Source organism: Borostomias antarcticus, assembly GCF_949987555.1.
Source record: "Borostomias antarcticus genome assembly, chromosome: 15".
Lineage (NCBI taxonomy): Eukaryota > Metazoa > Chordata > Actinopteri > Stomiiformes > Stomiidae > Borostomias > Borostomias antarcticus.
The window spans coordinates 8,709,574-8,730,571 of record NC_140248.1 but is presented as its reverse complement, the minus strand read 5'-3'; the positions used below and the strand labels follow the sequence as shown (position 1 = coordinate 8,730,571).

Below are 20,998 nucleotides of genomic sequence, written 5' to 3'. Positions count from 1 at the left end.
ACATCTTAATTAATATATTTCTGAAAAAAATGAACTGGAAAATACCACAATATGGAACCATTGCTATTGGGAAGTTTGTGTAGACACGGATTATTTATATCAGCGGTCAACAATAATGAATATTTTTCTTGTCATTTTCCTCGTGGTTTTGTCCTATTTTATTTTGATAAAATGTATCTATTATAAATGTCGAAACAAGTTTGCAAAGTCCTGTACATGTTTAGTGAAATTCCTGTCATACAGCGAGAAGAAAGCTCACGCGTCTCAAACAAGCGATGTATCCGTCGATGTCAGAGCACTCATTGTAACTGCACATCCAGATGATGAATGCATGTTTTTTGCACCAACGATTTTAAGGCTTGTGGAATTGAATGCCTCTGTTTACCTATTGTGTTTGTCTCAAGGTAGGTTTTCAGCGAAAACTATTTATCGTGATCTGTCTAACTAGTCATCTAAACACGCCAAGTTTAATCTACATTAAACATTACATTTTTTTTTTTAAATAGGTTAACGTTATCTAAGATTATGAGCTAGTATACTATTTTTTACCGACGGATTATGTATATGTAATGTATACTTGGTTACATGCGATAATGCTAACTCAGGCTAACTTTTCTATCAAATTACCATTTAGGCAATTTCTACAATCAAGGCGTCCAGCGGCAAGAAGAACTTCTTAACAGCTGTGCAGCGTTAGGAATACCAGCCTCCAGAGTCTGCGTACTTGACCGCAAGTAAGGGCCATCTGCCACAAACAGTCGAAAACACATTGGAACGATATTATACTAACATTTGTAAGGATGCACAGTGCATTGTCAATTTACGAGTATATAGTTTTACTGTGAGACATCCCAGTTCTAGGTCTATGGAAAAAAAAAAAGCAACAATAACACGTGAACATGCAGCTGACATTTTGAAAAGCCTGATAAGCACAAATCTCAAGAAAGCAGCAACCCCCCCACCCCCCCCCTCCTCCTCCAACTCTGAGCTCAGCAAGCCTGCCTATTTAGGGCACATCAAATTGGTCCAGCCTAGCCCATCCACATCCCTGCAGTGTCCGACAGAGCAAACAGTGAATCATTCTTAATACAAGATACCTATACCCCTAGTCAGTCAGGCCCATTGAGGTATTATTATGTCATCAAACGATAAGGTCCAAAAAGCATAGAGAGGTTGTCAATCCCAACAGAACACTGTGCCCCCTGAAATTTCCATTTTTTGCAGCCTGGTATTGTATCTCTGGTGATTCAGACAGAATGAGAATATAATATGGCTTCATGATTTGCAGTTTCGTTCAATGTTCTTTCCCAAGAAGAAACAACTGTTGTTGTCTTGACAACTGTTGTTGCCTTGATTAAGGAGGCTGTGCCTGGTCATGGTCCATTCCACCCCGGAGCTCACACTCCCCTGTACTGCTGGATATTATTTTGTTAATCACAAACAAGAAGGTCAGGTTGGGACTGGTCATGACCTCAATGGTGGGAGCCAAAGCAGGGTCTTCATAGATTATTCACAAAGAAACATATTGATTCATGAACAATAAAACATCTAGTGGTCAATAGTCTTCTGTAAAGTTATGGAAAAACAACAGAATTGTATTTATTTTATACTTGGTACTGTGCAGAAAACATAAAGCCACCCCTTTGTCTTTGAACAGCTGGATTTTAGTTATAGCTAGCACTCGGATCTGATGCCTTTTGCTCATTGGTGTTGTTGATGCAGCTGTAAGGTTTACAGTCCTCTGGCTCCTCTGACTACTGGCATTGTCATTGATTTCTTAGGCCAGACATGAGTCAGAGAAGATTGTGCTAAAATCCTGTTATGGAGAAAGTGGAAAGAAAAAAACACTGCAAACATACTGGAGGGGGGTGGGGGGGGGGGGGGACAACCTCTCTGGACAACCTGAGTGGCTGTACTAAGAAATTCTTCAGGCTCTCAGAACATCAGGGCAGTCTGCAATTGAAATTACACATAAGGACTTGCCAGGAGTGGCATTTGAGCTCAGACACCGACCTGGAATCTCAGTAATAAGCTGGCTGCCTTCCCAGATTGTCTCTCATGGAACACAGTTTGTGTTTCAAACTAACACACACACCTCCGCTCACCATTTTATAATCTTGTGCACACAGAATATGGCTGAACTTTGATCTGAGTCAGCTCTGTCTGCATTTGTGCTGAACTGGCTCTCGTCTCGACCCACTTCAGCCTCCCCTCTGTGTTTTTTGGTGTTTGCCCAAGGACACACCCCTAAACTACTTTCCAAGACAACAACCTCTACCCCAAGGAGGTTATGCTCTACCCCCACCTCTCCCCCCCCCCCCCCCTCTGGCACATTCTCATTCCCCTTCACTTTTTCTCTCTCCCCACCCCCACCGAATTGTCTACTGAAGCCAACTGCTGAGGGCCATGGGACAAATTTTGGCACTACTGTGAGCACTTCATATTTCAGACTCCAAACTAGGTCACAGTGATCTATTTTTCTTTTTTTATGTTTGTAAATTATTGTCCACAGTTTGGCTACATACGGACTGTCTTGAGCCATACGTGCATGTTCATTAACTATACTTCTGGGTTGTCTTAATTGTAGTTTTGATGTGAATGTGTCACATAGAATGACATGTCACAAATTCAGAGAGATAGATAGTAGTCTGTGAACCAGCCCAAATACAGAGAGAAGAGTGCTGCCACTGGGCGTTGTAGAAAGAGACCAGTGCTCACAGAGAGCCCATAAATCCTACTTCAACTGGGTGGTTACCACATGTTTGTGTATGACTCAACTTCTTCTGTGTGAGGTTTCCTTTCGACTGGTAACAACCAGTGTCTCCCATCCAACCAGTGATGACATCATTAGTGCCTCTCCCCAGTGGCTATTCTCCACTGCTATATGTATCCCAATGAGTTTAGATAATCATCTACTGCAGCGTAGTTTTCCACCATTTAATCCACATACTATAGTGTATGATTGCGTAGTTTAGTTATTGTTGGATGAAATAAAATACCACTAGTTGTTGGCCTTGTTCCCACTAGTTGTTACCAATGCGCTCTACAGCCTCAATTACGCGGGAGCTGAGTTTATCTATCATCGTTTTCAGTCCAGAGATGGATTTATTGATCTCAGCAGTATTGGCGTCGAGTTTTCTGGAGAGGGCTTGATTGCCGTTTCTTATCTCCTCAAATAAAATAAAATCAGACTTTATTTGTATTGCGCATTTCATATACAGAGGCAACACAATGCGCTTTACAGAGAGCAATGGGGGGGGGGGGGGTGGGCATAGGTCCCACCCCTACGTATCCTTCGCACATGTGCTCCTGTGCTGCTGCCATGATATTGCTAGTTTCCTCTTGGTCTCCAGTCTCAGTAGTTTTCTCTACAGTTGTCAGAATTTGCCCATTAGATGGATTTAGTTTGGTCTTGCATCTCCGGTCCATACTGCAGCTGTCCGACCGAATGACATTAAAAATTGAAACTTTTGGGGTGTTTTTAAAGATTTTATAACAGACTTATTTGGAGAGCCATTTGGCTTGCGTCTACCTAGCTTTGCTGCATCATGTGATCCCCCCCGTTGACCTTGTTCAATGATGGCGCACCTGCATGGTCTGTTGTCCCCAACCCGATGGAATCAGGTAGAAGGGATGTTCGACCCGTATACGTTGCGTGTGTGCGTTCGTCCGTCACATATACCAGACACATGTAGTTTGATCAGTTTTCTGGATTTCCAGAATATTAGGAAAGTGCTCAGGGGCCCTTCTACATTTCACACAGAGTTTAGAGCTCTGGTAGTTAGATACTATGCACTTAAAAGAAATAACACTTAAAGCATTTAATATATTCATATCCATGAAGAAAATATCACGTTACCACTCCTTTCCCACAAAGGAACATGCATCATGGGTGGGGGACAGCATGTTGTTGTCATTGTATTACCTTTCATCTGAAAATTAGCAACCCTGCTAATGCTGGCATATTTACCGTTTTATTCATTCTTCATGTATATCAAACTGGATTGGTATGCACTGTCCCTGATATAAACTCAATAAAGTAAAGTGCTTACTTGCCACTGTAGTTTTTCAACATACTAGGAATTTGCTTTTGGGCATGGGGCATAACATGGAGACAACATTGGACAGGGTGCAGGGACGAGACAGGACAGTGCAAAGATAGCCATTTCATGGGAGAGGCTTGTCCTGTGTGATGATTGGCTGACTGGTCATCTTCTGATGTCCACAGCTGGTCAAAACCAAATCTGGCTTTGACCAGCTGTGGTCACCAGAGCCGTATGATAAATCTTGTTTGTGCAGAAAAAAAGCCTGCATCATCCAAATTATTCATCGGCTTTTCTCCTGCACTATGGTCTTAGTATGTGGACCAGAAATAAAGCATCCTGCTTCTCCTCTCTCCTCTAGTCAGTGGCTATGAGCTGATCAGATGGAGGCTGACTGGGTGGACCTCGTTAGAGCTTAATGCCCAATGAATAGGACAGCTGTGTTGACAGTCTCTGGGGCCCCTGGTCATGTTCATGATGGGGCCTTTGTGATCAGCCCTGATCTGAGCACGCTCTGCTGCCTCTCCACTTGCACTGACATAACCTCCATTTGCTCCCTGCACACCGTGAGAGCTCCCTGCACAAGTTCAACCTCTCTCTCCACTTAGTACATTATTGATTGTACTGGAGCAGACACTCTTTCTGCAGCTCAGTCACTGTTTCACTTCTGCAGAGGTTACCACATCCTTACCTAAACCACCCTCAGTCTGATTGTATTGCCTCTCAACCTCCTGTAAGTTTGTTCAGGACGAAGGCATCTAACCCTAAACATAGACAACCTTCCCACTCTGTCCCCTGTCCAAAACAGCCTGATCAAAACCAGCGAGGGTCATTCGGATGGAAGTTTGCACTCTGTGGTAAACCATAACATCAGCCATGCTATAATACAGCTTCTCTGTGATCCAGTGGCCTAAAGTGGAGTTATGTATTGCTGCTTTCCAAAGCCAGTCGGGGGTAAAACAGAGAGGAGTCAGTGCATCCTCCCCCCACTGCGTTTAATATAACATTGATCTGGTTCCAGAGTGAAAATAGCCCTGGCTGATGTATTCACCAGAAGCAGAGGACAGTAACTGACTAGTAGTGAGCTGGGCCGGCCCTGGCATGGACCCCTCGCTGTGTTCCTATGTCACTTGAGTGCTACCTCAGGGCGATTGGTTGCCCCGTCACTCTGAGGCCCCTGTGCTCGATCGAAATGGTCACAGATCTTTTCTGTCCTGGCCCCGCAGTGGTGGAACAAACTGCCCACTGACGTCCGGACAGCAGAGTCGCTGCCCATCTTTCGTCGCAGGCTCAAAACTCACCTCTTCAAGAAGTACTCCCCAGATCCTTCCTCTTAAGCACCTATTGTATTTATATTTTGCTGCTCTTGCACTTTGGCTTCAGCACTAGATTATGCTCTTAGTCACTTGTTTAGAAAGGAGATGCACTTGTGAGTTCAATGCAATTATTGTAAATCGCTTTGGATAAAAGCGTCTGCTAAATGACTAATGTACATGATTGTAATGTCAGGGACTGAACACTGGTAATGCAGTCACTACAGGACAGTTAAAACACTCTGGTCAAGGGCATCTGGATTCTGTGTGTTTGTAGAAGAAAGTGATACAGACAGTCACATGACCTGCTTATAAATGAATTGTGTGTTGTTCTTGTTTTGGTATGACTTTCAATTTTTAACAGGCTATTCCAGATTTTCCAAGGCAATGTTAAGTAATGTTTTCACTAATGTATTATCGTGTCTAATACCAGTGTACCAAGAAGGAGTTAACAGTGGTGCTTTTCACAGCAAGCCAATTGTGGGGACAGGAGCCTGGCAGTTTTCTAGGTCTGAGGCCCATGTGACCAGACTAAACAAGCCCTGTCAGACATCCATACTCACACACACACACACACACACACACACACACACACACACACACACACACATACACACACACATCCGCTCTAGTGGGGCAAAGTTCAACAACTGCATACAGATGCCTGAAATCAATTAGACATCCACATGCAAAGTGAGAGGAGGGGGGCTGTCAAGGTTACTCCAGGCCGTTTGGTACTGTTGCCATAGTGAAGCTGACATTCAGACTGCATCTCTCTAGAAAGGTCAGGTAGATCATCTGTCTCTTTTTCATTTTTCTTTATTCCCTTCTTTTTCTCCTCTGCTTAGCTACGGTTGCCAGGGTGAAAGACAAATTTCTCTCAAAAAATAGGCTTGCATAGGAACGACAAATTTAAAACAATTCTTCAGAGGGAAAGAGAAAGAAAGAAAGAAGGAAAGAAAGAAAGAAAAAGAGAGAAAGAAAGAAAGAAAGAAGGAAAGAAAAAGAAAGAAAGAGGCTGCCAAACTGTGAAAGATACGTTTCCTCTCCATGTTTTTTGTGGATACTACTTCTAGTATCTCTTCTTATTTTCTGAGACTTCCTTCGTTTATGTATTGGTGTACCTAATGGTGTAGCGAGTGTGCAGATTTCTTCAGGCCGCTTCAAAACTACCTATGACAAAGGAGGTTATAGCCATGACTCCGCCAGCCCAGCCCCCTGTAACCCCCACCCCTGTGACACAGCACTCCTCGGCCCAGGCCCCCCCCCCCCACAGCCATGGCAGGCGTTTGATTTGTGTCCTTATCCATCACTTCCCTCCCCTGGCTCGGCTGTCCTGCTCCATTGTCAGGAACCAAGGGGGAGGTGAGACGACCTCTGTTCACCCCCGCGTCCCGCCTCTCTCTCTCCCTCCACTTTCAAATGCTCAAGACATGTCATTGCTCTCTGTCCAAACACCCCTCTCACACACCATAACCCCATCCAATGCCCCTCCTCTCTCTCTCACTCCCTTGTGTCAGCCAAGTCTCCCTTTCGGCTGCTGGTTTAGATCAACATGTAGCAAAGAAAGGGTTAACTTCTCTCTCTCTGCCTCCACCCGCCTTTCTAATGAAGCCCTCAGGACTTTGTTTTCAACTGAACCGCCTTGACCCGAGTGTGTCTGAATCACTCTATGCGCTTCACTGCCTCTCTCTTTTGAATGTTTGATGTCTCTGGAGGGAGGGAGGGAGGGAGGGAGGGAGGGAGGGGGGGAGAGAAAGGGAGAGAGTTGGAAGAGAGAAAAAAAGCAGCCAGGGTGATAATTTTTTAGCTAGTGAGGGATGTTCCACAGACAGTGTGTTGAGTAGATGAACAGTGGGGCAGCCAGGGGCTGTATGTGTGATGCATGCTCTTTATTCTCCCAGGGCCATAGTTTCAGTTGGAACAGGATGCTGGGGCCCCACTGACCCTTCCCAGCATGCACTGGTGCAGTCTGTATTACAACAGAACTGTTTTCTAGCTTGGGGCCGAATCTGCTCATGGAGAATGAATTCCACAATATCCAATAGGTGCAGAACCAGAAAGTTTGTCTTTTGTGTTGGTGTACTAATGTTATATGGTGGAATGTGGTGTGCAGTAACTCTCATGAACAGTGTCAACCCTCACCTTGTCTTCCAGAGAACTCCCAGACAACCCCAAGGTGGAATGGAGCACCTCATTGACCTCATCTCTAATCCTGAAGCATATAAGAGCATATTCCATAAACATGGTACGATCATTCTTCACTGAACATACACTAGTGTCCAATAGCACCACTTTTACCTCTATTGCATCCAATTCCTTATTTTTCCACTTTCCACCTATGATGAATATAACTTAAGGACATTTAATTTAATACTTTAATACATTTTTAGATCTTGAGATGAAGACATTTTGGCATGACATCAGTTTTGACAGCAGTCAACTAGCCATTTGTACTGCATCAGTCTATTCCTCAAAGGGGCTTCCTAAGCTGATGGGCCCCGATAATGAGGACCATGTAAGCCTCCGTTTGTGTTTAGACCAAATAACAGAAGCTGTCCCAGAAGCAATATGGTCTCTTCAGCAGCAGCAGAAGAAGATGTTAGCAAAGCAGTGCATGTGAGCCCCTCCCTCCATGTTTACTCAGAGATTGGCATCAACCACGCAGGGAAGTTCCAGAAAATTGACCAAAAGGAATCTGGAAACTCTAAACTCCCCCCCCCCCAGTCTAGCAACCAAGACAAGCCTCAAAAGTATACCATTTTCTCTGATGAAAGACAATAAACATAGTTACTGCACTCAGAGAGATAATTAGGGGAGGACACAGCAGGATGCATGTAGCTCTCTTCAGATCGAAGAATTTGATCTTTTTTTTGTTTGTTTGAGCTTTTCCACTGATCTGTGCTTGTTATCAAAGATACACCCAGGAGCTAACTTTGTGATCATACTAGTCTCTCCTCTCATCTTGTCATAAATCATGAACGAAGATATGCCTCTAGATTGGAGAATGTATATATTAGATATTGGAGCTCCTTTGCAAAGGGCGTTAATCCCATGTACTGTAGATCTTAGATGAATAGTAATTTGTGCAGGCAAAAAGATCACTATTTGGTTAAACTGCCAAGTTGTTAATTGAGAGAGTTGGATTAATTCCTCTTAAAAAGTGGAAAATGTAGTGATGTTGAGGTGTATGGGGACAAAGCAGGACTCACTGGTGTTTCCCAGATGTTTCCTGGAGCTGTGAACAATTGATGGCTATGAAATAACAGCAACTCATCCAGCAAGAGTGTATGTTACACAGTCATTTACAGCCAGGCGTGCATTCTTAACGCCTGCCTTTTTGGAGCCTTTTCTTATTATTAGGTGTTAAGTTTGGCAGCATCCAACGTTTCCAGAAATGTTGTCATGCCTTTTGATCTAGAGTGTCTCCTTAAGTCTTGTTAATGATGAGGAATTATCCCTGTTTTGCTCCTCCAGTTCCATGAGTTAGTTAGAAAGTATGTAGGGTGGCCCTTCATGTTTCAGGGGAATAATCATGGTACATTTAGCCTCAGCCTCGCAAACTGCTGCGTCTTTACTCAAGCACATTTTCTTTCCCGTTGACCTGTTTTTTCCCCCCGTTTCCTCTGGTACACAGACACAGAGGCAGAAAAAGTATTTTAAATATCAGTTGTCTCCTGCCAAGCCTCTGCTGTTAGACACACATGTGACAAGCCTCCATTAACCAGAGAAAAATGTCCTTCTCTTTCTGGCATATGGGTATTTATACACTGACTTCCCTATGCTGTCTGTTAGCTGGCAGGCAGGATATCATAAGTTGACCATTTTGTTGTTTCAGGTGTTGACCTTCGATGAAAGAGGAGTGAGTGGCCATGCCAACCATACAGCAATCCACAAGGCTGTCAGGTATTTATTTTGTAAATACTGCAAAAAAATAAAATTCAAAAATTCTTAAAATAATCTTCTCTTAGGCAGCTACCCTACCCAATTCTGCAAGCCACTCATAAAATGCTGGGCCTTCTGGTGCCCGCCATGCTCTCATTATTATCTGTCTGCCTATCATAATACTAGTCTGTATCCAGTCTACTAGGGGTTTCATGATATGGCTAAGACAACATGGATCCCAAACGAGGGCAGAACTCATACTCCGTACCTGTGATTCCCATCATAAACTCGTGGAGACTACACCAGAGAGATTTTTGGGCATGACCACGGTTCACTGTATGCATTGTATTAGCCTTGTTCACTCTAATATGCCGGGACACCTGCTTGGAGACCCCGATAGGATATCTCACTCCTTCTCCTCAAATGTATCACCCGAGTCCCTTTCCCACACTACTTTGAGAGGAGAGTTGGCTTATTGCCAACCTCATTGACAAGCATAGAATAATAATAAGAAGCCTCATGTCCAAGTCCCAAAATAATTAATCTTCTTAAGCAGATAACCTGAGGGAGGCTCTGCCTATACAGTTTAGTTGAGCCTATATAACTGCCAACAGGCTTAGATTTGGATTAGACCTTCTTCCACACCCCTTGTAAATGTGAGATGATTGTATCACAATAGTATAACGTCACTGGACATGTTTACCCTTTGAAGCTTTTCCACAATTTCCGTGATTCCATTTTCCATGTAGGGAAACAGCTAAACCACAGAATTTAAGCATTTAATCCAAATAATATCAACTGAAACAAGCATGACTGTGCCCTTTAAAGTCAGTCAAAAGAGGGAATTGTTTTTTTTGACATGGTTACTCTGCTGCTGTTTACGATGTTTTGATCTTTTTGTCTGAACAACACGCTGTGTCTAGTGATGTACACAAGGTTTACTACTCATGTTCCCAGGAACAGGCGTGTAGGCTACATTCCTAGATTCCATAATTATGAAGCACACACCACATGCTAAACATCCAGGCACACATCAACACCCAATTAACCCACTCTCTTATACCACAAACACTCTCTCTCTTTCTCTCTCTCTCTCTCTCTCTCTCTCTCTCTCTCTCTCTCTCTCTCTCTCTCTCTCTCTCTCTCTCTCTCACACACACACTCACACACACACACACATCGTTTTGCATAATTCATCTGTTGCATAGTTGAGAGGTCATCCAAACCCACACTCCACAGACAGCCCTGCTCTTAGACAACCACAGTAAATCACCTCCTGAAGAAGAGAGGTGGGGGAGCATTGCTCTGGGACGAGTCCAGCCAATCCGGTTGCATCAGACTGATCTGAAATGGAAGAATGCTTTGTGTTTCATAGTGATGTGGGTGATACAGAGCGTAGCTCCAGTGAACAGATGTCTTCATTGACTAGTGTGTCAGTGGTCTCTTCCTTTGCGTCTCTGGCTCTCATCCAATCGCCAGCCCTCATCCCTGGATAAGACTGGAGCTGCTGGACAAACCAGATCCCATGATTCCCATTAGGGCTGAACCCTTAAGTGATTTGCACTAATTCCTCAGAGCCAAATCCAGAGGATTTGCTATGGAGTTGTAATTTTGTTCTTGAGTTTAACAAAACTCAAGTCAGGGTAGAGAGGCATCTTTATTTTATTAATTTGAACTTAGCTTATACAGGGAAAATTAGCTGCTCTCTAGCTTTTGAGACACTGGCATAAAGTTACTGTAGCAACTGTGGAGAAGTGTAATGTAAAACATCCAATGACCATTAGCCATAAGTTACAATGAGCAGCACGCAATAATTAAGTCTAGCATTTCAACTGTGGTTGCTACATTTACAATCTCAATTCCCTCACCAACATCTACCACGATGGAAACAGTAAGAGTACCCAATAGTATATGTGGTATTGTAGCTTTTATAGGCAACAACACTGCTACAATACCTTTCATGACATTTTATGGTGACCTATTACCTACTTGAGCTGTGGCCTGTGAAAATTAGCTGGAAGGACCATATCATATCCTTTCCCTGGTCAAATACTGTCAAATGTCAAATCTTTGGTACTTTTTTCAATTCAAAGCCTGTGTACTTTTACCAACAGCTATCTTGCTTCTACTGGGAAAGTATCAGATGGTGAGTTTTGAACCCTTACATATGTATTTCACCAAGCACTTTTCAAATATCACAGTGTTTAGATCTGTCAAATTTGTCATATGCAACCATGATTATTTGTATTTTTTTCTATCCCTATCACTTATTGATAGAGGTAAACTGTGCAGTACTGTCACATTGATAGTTAAAGAGTGCCCTCTACTGTTGAACTTGCACCAGTGCTCCTCAGTCAGTACTGCGAGTAGGAGCACAATAAAACATCTAGGCCCCATTTTTAAAATGTCATGGTCCAGATTCAGAATCAGTGTGGATAAGAAATATGAACCAGGACATTTCCAGATTAAGTTTTTATTCATTTCAAGATGAGTGGGGGCAGGGTGGTGTTTTGTCCCCTCAGGTATTAATAAGTTACTACCTACCTACTTCCTACCTTGCCATGTCCTAAGGTCTTACTGGGCTATGATATGACAATTAAAGTTTCAGTATATTATTCTCTAGCAACATGATGCCCTAGGTCACTCTTTTAAACCCATCTTAATGCAGCAAATGGTTTTTATCTCTCCCCCTCTCTCATCTCATGTTTCTCCCTCTGAGTCAGGATGAATCAATCTCCCATCTATTAGCCTACATAATGTATTCAGACTAGAGTGATTCTACTGTACATTTTGTGAATAAAATGTCTACTGAGTGTTGAACAGATGCTGTGTCACATTATGACTCATATTTTAGAAAACATTTACTGAGCGCGATGGGATTTATAATTGTCTTGATGAAGTGAAGGGATATCACCCTGTACTTACAGACAAAAAACAGTTCTATTTTAGATCAAATGTGATTAGCTTATTGATTGACTTTCATATGCCCTCTTTGTCCGGTTATGATCACAGTAGTCACAGTGGGGGCGGCTGTGGCTCAGTGATAGAGCGGGTTGTTCAATGATCGTAAGGTCGGCGGTTTGAATCTCGCCTCCTCCTGTCTTTGGAAGTCCACTGAACCCAAACTCCCAATGAGCAGGCTAGCATCTTGCATGGCAGCTGTCGCCATTGGTGTGTGTGTGTGAATGGGTGAATGAGAGGCCATTGTAAAGCGCTTTGGATAAAAGGGCTATATACAGTAAATGCAGTCCATTTACCAGTATCAGATCACTGTTTGATTGGATGTGTCATAGAAATTGTAATTTCACTCTACCTCCCTCAACCTTTCACATGCAAAACCCCTAGCTGTGCTAACCTAATTTATAACAGGATGACCTCTCCAGGAGGTCGACACACCTCAGACCTTGTCTGCCCTAGAATAACCTTTCTTTGTTCCATTGTCCCTGCAAGATTTACCGCCCTTTCTCATATCACGTGCCTGTACTCTTGACCACTGTTGATGATGTCCGCCATTTTATTATGACGTGTACAGATGGGTTAGCCAATCACATCCCTGGAAGCGTCATACCTGTGTATTGCTTGAATATAAGACCCCGCAACACCTTTCTGCTTGACTTCTGTTGGATACCACTCATGTGCGTTATCCTGAAGTCCTTGCGTTTGTTTCCTCAACAAATCACCATTATTTTCAGATCATCACCATCACTACTCGTTTTTTATCCATGTACAGCATATCTCACTAGTTGGCCGTTTACCTTTGTGTGAGCATAAAATAGAATGAAAGGTGACTCTCTCTGGTCTCACAGACTGCTGTCTCCTGTCCCTGTTGACTGTCGGTGTGCTCAGGAAGTACCTCTCCTTCCTGGAGCTCCCAGTCAACTGGTTCTTCCCTGCCCAGCTCTGCTGTATCATTGGCCCAGAGGAGTACCAGCAAGCCAAGGTGAGCCTGTCATAAGCCTGCACCATCAGGTTCTAAATAGACATTGTTTGACTACTACTAAATTCTCTTCAGATTTTTTTCATCACATGTATATGGTACAGTGTTCCATGTACAGTGAAATGCTACTGCCGGCTCCATGATGTGTTCTAAAAATTGTTTGCAAATAATTACAAATTACACAAAGCTATACAGATAATAAAGGTACATGCATGTTGACATGTACTGTACACAGTGTGATAAATATACCAATATCTCAGCCAAGCTATACCAAGTGCAAAGACAATGTCCATACAATTGGCTTGGCTTTCAAGAATCTGGTATTGATAGTAAATGTAGTCTCTATTTGTGAATACTGCTGCTCCGCCCTTTAGCGAGACACATATTCTACTACTGCGTAATATATAAGTAGACCAGAAGTTTTGAAAAACTGCTATCAATTGAAGGGTGTTTGACAACTGCATAATAAATCTTTGTCCGACAAACCCCTCTCTGTACTTTCCTCAGAGGGCCATGTTTTGTCACCGCACACAACTCCTGTGGTTTCGTTACCTCTACATTCTGTTTTCACGCTACATGCTTGTCAACACATTCAAAGTCATCCCACAAGGACCAAAGAATCTGAAGATTTATTAAAGACTGTGAATGTCTTGCACATGTTCTATGCACTGATTGTATGTGGCTCAGGATGTTAACCAAATTACTTGAGTTTTGTTCCACACACTGAAATTGATGATTGTGAGAATGTTCTAACTCCTACGTGTACCTACTAAGACGTGACAGCTGTATACACTCATTTTGAGTCATAATTACCAATAGAGTTTATTATTCTCAAAAGGTATGTTGGGAAGACAATATGATGACAATACAATGTAGCCTACACTGTTTAATGGTAAATAAAGTATGTTTTAAGTCCCTTTTTAATGCTTGTGAACTTGTTCAATGCTGTGAGTGTTGTCTTCTGCAAGTTTGGACATGCCCCTAATAGTTTTGTGATTCTGCATACTCTCCTCCCACTTCTCCCCACAGAACTGTTCTTCTTTTACACTGCTAACAGTTCCTGGATCCAGACAGTGTGGGGCAATGCCTGGGGACACACAAACACAGCACATGGCAACATGTTCAGTGTTGTACAACCCCTGTTTTACCTTTAATGACGGGGCTTTTTAGGTTTGTAGCATAAACAAAGGCAAATATGTCGAGGTAAAGTTGGTTTCATATTGGACATTTGGCATTTTGGGCCAGTTAAAAGACCGAGGTAAAGGTGCAATCATAATCAGGAACTGGATCAACAACTTTGCCAATATTTGACAAGAAAGCCTCAAACCAATTGTAGATTATTCTAATAATAGATAATCCACCTATGACATTTGATTTTCATGAATTGACTGGAAATTGATTAAAATTCAAGAAATCAATACCTCGGTGGCAAATCGTTGTGGGGTTCTTAAATCGTTGTGGGGTTCTTAAATCGTTGTGGGGTTCTTACCATATCCATCAGGATTGGAGCGTGGGGTGTAGAAACTCTGAACTCCACATGTTCTACAGAATGTGTGCTTGGCAGTGTGGGTGTTAAATGTGTATGTAGTCAAATTACCCAAACCCTGTAATAAAGGGGACATCGTGAACATATAGGCTAATTGACAACTAAAGCAAATACACTTTTTAAAATCGTAGCTGCTATGTATTTTTCCGTTTTACCTGTAGAAGTGTAAAGTGACTTCTAGCCACTATGAAATGACGGTTCTGCTTCTTTGTGCAAATGCTACAGCTGCAGAAAGACACACAGTCATGTTTGAATATAAAATAATATAAACATAATGGATGGGCTGAGGGAGTTGGAAGAAACTTTTAGTTGTAATCAGGCCTACTTGCAATCGAAAACTAGAAGGTCTGGGGAATTCCAGACTTCGAATCTCACAGCCCCACAATGGCATCCGCCTGCATGCTTCACGCGATCCTGCTCCATCTTGTATCCAGATCTATCAGTTTTATCGACAGAGCCTATTAAAATGTGCAGGCAGACACGTTTTCTTTAACCCATCTGTTAACTACAAACCTATTTTCAATCATACGTACAGATTCCAGGGAATAAAAACACGGAAGTAAAGTAGGCTTACCGGTAGTCCTCCGATGACGCCCCTGCCAATTCAGATTGCGAAACAGCCGCACCTTGCTGTCGACGTGGAGTCACCCATTTCTAGAAAGTCCCACTGGGCGGGCAAATATGGTTCTCAAAGCACTGACAGAAACTGAGCCGTCATTTGTTATTATTGTATCCAAAACAGTTAGGCGTGTGCTTGGCAATATCTGTTGTCAATCTCTCTCTCTCTCCATTTGTTATTATTGTATCCAAAACAGGCGTGTGCTTGGCAATATCTGTTGTCAATCTCTCTCTTTCTCTCTCTCTCTCTCTCTCTCTCAAATTCAAATGAGCTTTATTAGCATTAAATACAATGACATCTGTTGCCAAAGCAAAATGGGGATACTCGAGAACAGGATACAACATAAAGATTGAAATTGTTAAATAAGTATACTGCAGTAAGGCCTATAAGGGCAGGGAAATTAAAACAATAAAAATGTATTACAGTATTTACATAAAAGAAGGAAAGGGAAAATGATAGGTCAGTTCTCCTGTATCATGTTTTCACAGGACCATATGTAAACAGCAGCTAGTATGGCACACTCACTTATTTCCCCAAGAATACAGTGGAGTTTTTTTGACAAAGATTTTCAAAGTTACATTGAGTTGTGTTTTAAAATTTGGGGAAGTAGACTATTTTTCCCTCACATTTTTATATTTGGTGCAATTCATAAGGAACTGTTTCTCTGTCTCTACCTCAAAGTGAACACAGCCACTCCTCTCTAGGTCGCCAGGTCTGTCTGTGACGGCCTGTTTCTACAGCCAGGCTGTGTCCACTGCAGTAGCAGATCCTGTATCTGGTCAAGGTTTTCCTCAGTTGAGGATCAGTCACACTGGTCAGGTATTCTGCCATTGTGGACTGTCTGTTCAGGGCCGAATATGTTTCTATGAATATGTTTCTCTCTCTCTCTCCCTCCTAGCCTCTCCACTTGATTAGAATACCAGATGAAGAATGTAAATGCGTGCACTGAATGTCATATATTCCCCTGTATTTTCAGTAGCCTATCTCAACATTTCACATCACAGCTGCTTAAAATGGGCTGTTATACAGAAGGCCTAAGTGGTTCTTGGAACACATTTTGAAATAACAGACCTCACCTTATGATCTACAGCTGGTGCAAAATAGGCTACAGCAGACTTGCACAAACACATTCCAGTGAGGATCAACACTCTTGAGGAAAGACTGACGGCAATCATGCGTTGCCGGTCACGAGCAGTCATGTGACCTAAATCAGAACACTCCGTGTCCTCAATATTCAGTAGCCTACCAAGTTGTTGACAAATAGTGTATCTGTGCCAATATCGCACTTCTGCCAAGTTTGTATATAAAAAGACATGTAGCCTAGCCTACAACTTTTTTTACTTGATGTTTCACACAATTTCATAAAAGCCTTGTGACCTGTCCACAGTTTTCAGTGTTTCTCCCCATATATTGGCAATGTTTCAGTGGCAAAGGGGTGTCAGCAACAGTCACCCTACAATTACAAATTAAGGCAGAACTACAAATATTATGTAGGCTATCCCTTTGGGATGTTCTGATAAAGATTCAAATCAAATGAGCAACACTTATTTTCCAAATGATATAAGCAACTCTAACCTACATCTTCCAGTTCAGATGACATACAGTATCTTTGTGCCACAGGGACCAGTGTGCCTAAAAATAGCTGATGATAATTTATTCATTCCACTACCCACCTCATGAAGCCAAGTCAGGCCCACACCAAGTAGGCTATAATCTGACGAACAATGCATTAAATAAACTATTTTCACACAATGGAACAGTTCCTAAAATAAAATACCACTAAGCTCTGGTATTCTTTTGTTGAACTACACTGGAACAAAACTGGTTTAACAGATAAACTGGTGTTAGCTGTTTGTCCTGTCTGAAGAATGTATCTCATATAGCCCTGACCCAGTAATGTTAGGCTAATCTTTTCATAGGATAAAGGTACAATCTGATAACCTGAGCAAAGAGCACTGTTTCACAATAGCATGCTTTGTCTTCTGATGACCACAACTTTGGAACTGATCTCCAAGATGAAATCTATATTGAGAGAATCAATTTGTTGACCAAAGTCTATTGTTCTGGCAACCTGATTACCACAATGTTCATATAGGTTTTCATTACAGTACAATTCTTGTAGGTAAGACCACTTTTAAGGTATTTAGCCTATATATAAAATGGAGGATACGTGTGTGTAGCCTACATTAAAGTGTGTAAATGTCGGCTTGATCTTCCCTAGCAACTGAGCAGAAAAAGGCAGTGAGCTTACTGGTAGTGTCAGCTTTCTCTTACCTGACCTACTTTTCCCTTCTAGACAAAGCAGCTGGTTTGGGAAACACGTTTCCATCTGTTGGCTGACATTGCATTCGGCAGGTTTGCAAGTCCGTGAGATTCTGTAGCTCAACTCAACTTATTTTAGTTTATTGAAAAATACACCACCATATTCAATGGTGTATTTTTATGTATGAAATGTATGTATTATGTATGAAAGGTATACACTCTAATGTTAGCAGCTGAAATTTTTCAACATAGTGTTACAAAACTAACCAATCGTTATCCAAACAAACAATGTAAGCGTCCAATCAAACACTTGGAAGTAGGTTCTTGTTGTTGATCGTTCCAGCAGGTTCCAGCACTTTCTGGAGACATCTCACCACAGACATTATAAAATCCCTCCGCCATGAGCTTACTTAAATGACATCATGTTATAGATGTCATAATGTATTCATTGTATCAATCAAAATCCCTTAAAGGTCATAATGTTGATGTTTTTAAATAGTTTATCAAATAAGCGAAAATATACCTCTTAGAGGACACGTACTGTTTTCCCCAGCGGATGAATCTTGTGACGTTACGTCACCATACTGTTTTGGTATATAAAGCGCTACCCTCGCCTCAGCTCGTCAGAGTTTCGAGCAGCGGAAGAAGAGTCAGAGTTATAGAGGCGGAGCACATCGACAACAAAGTAAGTCGTTTCAACTGGTATCTGAATCCAAAAAATACTATGATAATGGAATAACAGCACGAGTAGGAGTAGTAGTATGTTTTATTCACTGGCTGATGAATTTATGATTGAGTTCAGTGCCGGCGTTAGCTGTTCAGTTTATTCACGCTGAAAAATGTTGAAACGTTAGTTTTAACTAACGTTAACGTTAGCTCTAGGCCAACTGGGAATTCTGATTAAGCTTTGTAAGCTAAAGTAGAGAACATGGCAAACGTTTTAAATGTAGTTTAAGGTTGTATTTTTGACAACGGTAGAGCAACGTCACAGCTAACTAGCTAACTGCAATGCTGACTCACTGCGCTAGCGTTAGCCCTCCAGCTGAACAGAGGACAGCAGTACAGGACTAGCTAATGCTAGCTAATGCTAACTAATGCTAGCTGTATAAAATGGCGCACGAATGCCAGCGACAGAAACGGCCTCGCACAAGCTCACTAAAAATTTAAAACAAGATAACCGATTGGCAACGTGATTTATTCATTGACTGTGATTAAGTTATGTTTGAGTTCAATGTCGGCGTTAGCTGTTTTGTCGACAACTTAAAGTGTTGGCGTATTTACTTAAACTGTTAACAAGCAGTTCTAGCTAGATCTAGGCTAACACTGGATTTTAGTCGTACAACGTAGCATTTCTAATTAGTTTAGGTTGGTTGTTTTGACAACGGCAGAGCAAGGGCACAGCTAGTCCACTGCAGTGCTGACTTGCTACGCTTACGTTAGCCATCCATCAGCTGAACAAAGGGCAGGATCTAGCTAGCTGCATAAAATGGCGCATGAGTGCTAGCTACATTAACGACTGTGTACGAGCTCAAAGCGACATTGTTTTAAGCACACTTTTACTGTAGTTATTTTTAATTTACTGTAAATAATGGCTAGGTTGCTGCTGATTTTTTTTAAGGAATGTGGTGTTGTCACATTTTGATTATAATTTGTACATTTTGTGTTTGTAGGTGTTACAATGCAGATCTTTGTGAAGACCCTCACTGGCAAGACCATCACCCTGGAGGTGGAGCCAAGTGACACCATTGAGAACGTGAAGGCCAAGATCCAGGACAAGGAAGGAATCCCCCCAGACCAGCAGAGGCTGATCTTTGCCGGCAAGCAGCTGGAAGATGGCCGCACCTTGTCCGACTACAACATCCAGAAAGAATCCACCCTCCATCTTGTCCTACGTCTCAGGGGAGGAATGCAGATCTTCGTGAAGACCCTCACTGGCAAGACCATCACCCTGGAAGTGGAGCCAAGTGACACCATTGAGAATGTGAAGGCCAAGATCCAGGACAAGGAAGGAATCCCCCCAGACCAGCAGAGGCTGATCTTTGCCGGCAAGCAGCTGGAAGATGGCCGCACCTTGTCCGACTACAACATCCAGAAAGAATCCACCCTCCATCTTGTCCTACGTCTCAGGGGAGGAATGCAGATCTTCGTGAAGACCCTCACTGGCAAGACCATCACCCTGGAAGTGGAGCCAAGTGACACCATAGAGAATGTGAAGGCCAAGATCCAGGACAAGGAAGGAATCCCCCCAGACCAGCAGAGGTTGATCTTTGCCGGCAAGCAGCTAGAAGATGGCCGCACCTTGTCCGACTACAACATCCAGAAAGAATCCACCCTCCATCTTGTCCTACGTCTCAGGGGAGGAATGCAGATCTTTGTGAAGACCCTCACTGGCAAGACCATCACACTGGAAGTGGAGCCAAGTGACACCATAGAGAACGTGAAGGCCAAGATCCAGGACAAGGAAGGAATCCCCCCAGACCAGCAGAGGTTGATCTTTGCCGGCAAGCAGCTGGAAGATGGCCGCACTTTGTCCGACTACAACATCCAGAAAGAATCCACCCTCCATCTTGTCCTTCGTCTCAGGGGAGGAATGCAGATCTTCGTGAAGACCCTCACTGGCAAGACCATCACCCTGGAGGTGGAGCCAAGTGACACCATAGAGAACGTGAAGGCCAAGATCCAGGACAAGGAAGGAATCCCCCCAGACCAGCAGAGGTTGATCTTTGCCGGCAAGCAGCTGGAAGATGGCCGCACCTTGTCCGACTACAACATCCAGAAAGAATCCACCCTCCATCTTGTCCTACGTCTCAGGGGAGGAATGCAGATCTTCGTGAAGACCCTCACTGGCAAGACCATCACACTGGAAGTGGAGCCAAGTGACACCATAGAGAACGTGAAGGCCAAGATCCAGGACAAGGAAGGAATCCCCCCAGACCAGCAGAGGTTGATCTTTGCCGGCAAGCAGCTGGAAGATGGCCGCACCTTGTCCGACTACAACATCCAGAAAGAATCCACCCTCCATCTTGTCCTACGTCTCAGGGGAGGAATGCAGATCTTCGTGAAGACCCTCACTGGCAAGACCATCACCCTGGAGGTGGAGCCAAGTGACACCATAGAGAACGTGAAGGCCAAGATCCAGGACAAGGAAGGAATCCCCCCAGACCAGCAGAGGTTGATCTTTGCCGGAAAGCAGCTGGAAGATGGCCGCACCTTGTCCGACTACAACATCCAGAAAGAATCCACCCTCCATCTTGTCCTTCGTCTCAGGGGAGGACAATAAATTTACTTTCCATGCCCTGCTAATATTTCTGTTACTGAATGTTTCTTTTACCTCGTTATTTTATATCATACCATTATGATGTCGCAATGTTAAAATAAAGGCATTTAATTTAG

At 42.9% G+C, this 20,998-nt stretch overlaps 2 protein-coding genes across 2 annotated transcripts; both read left to right on the top strand.

The window, feature by feature from the left end:
* The first annotated feature begins 108 nt into the window (after positions 1-108).
* Positions 109-14,089, top strand: pigl (phosphatidylinositol glycan anchor biosynthesis, class L). The gene is made up of 7 exons (XM_084449418.1): positions 109-404; positions 635-734; positions 7,514-7,604; positions 9,195-9,262; positions 11,356-11,387; positions 13,048-13,181; positions 13,686-14,089. The coding sequence occupies exons 1-7, from the start codon at positions 116-118 to the stop codon at positions 13,812-13,814; spliced, it is 843 nt and encodes a 280-aa protein (XP_084305544.1). The 5' UTR covers positions 109-115; the 3' UTR covers positions 13,815-14,089.
* Positions 14,090-18,243: 4,154 nt separating this feature from the next.
* Positions 18,244-20,998, top strand: LOC311318597 (polyubiquitin-C). The gene is made up of 2 exons (XM_084449965.1): positions 18,244-18,290; positions 19,276-20,998. The coding sequence occupies exon 2, from the start codon at positions 19,284-19,286 to the stop codon at positions 20,883-20,885; it is 1,602 nt and encodes a 533-aa protein (XP_084306091.1). The 5' UTR covers positions 18,244-18,290; positions 19,276-19,283; the 3' UTR covers positions 20,886-20,998.

Bases quoted from the DNA above. Each gene is read 5' to 3' on its own strand.
- pigl (XM_084449418.1), top strand. From the start codon at position 116: ATGAATATTTTTCTTGTCATTTTCCTCGTGGTTTTGTCCTATTTTATT. The intron at 405-634 runs GTAGGTTTTCAG...ATTACCATTTAG, and splicing joins CCTATTGTGTTTGTCTCAAG to GCAATTTCTACAATCAAGGC. The intron at 7,605-9,194 runs GTACGATCATTC...TTGTTGTTTCAG, and splicing joins GAGCATATTCCATAAACATG to GTGTTGACCTTCGATGAAAG.
- LOC311318597 (XM_084449965.1), top strand. From the start codon at position 19,284: ATGCAGATCTTTGTGAAGACCCTCACTGGCAAGACCATCACCCTGGAG.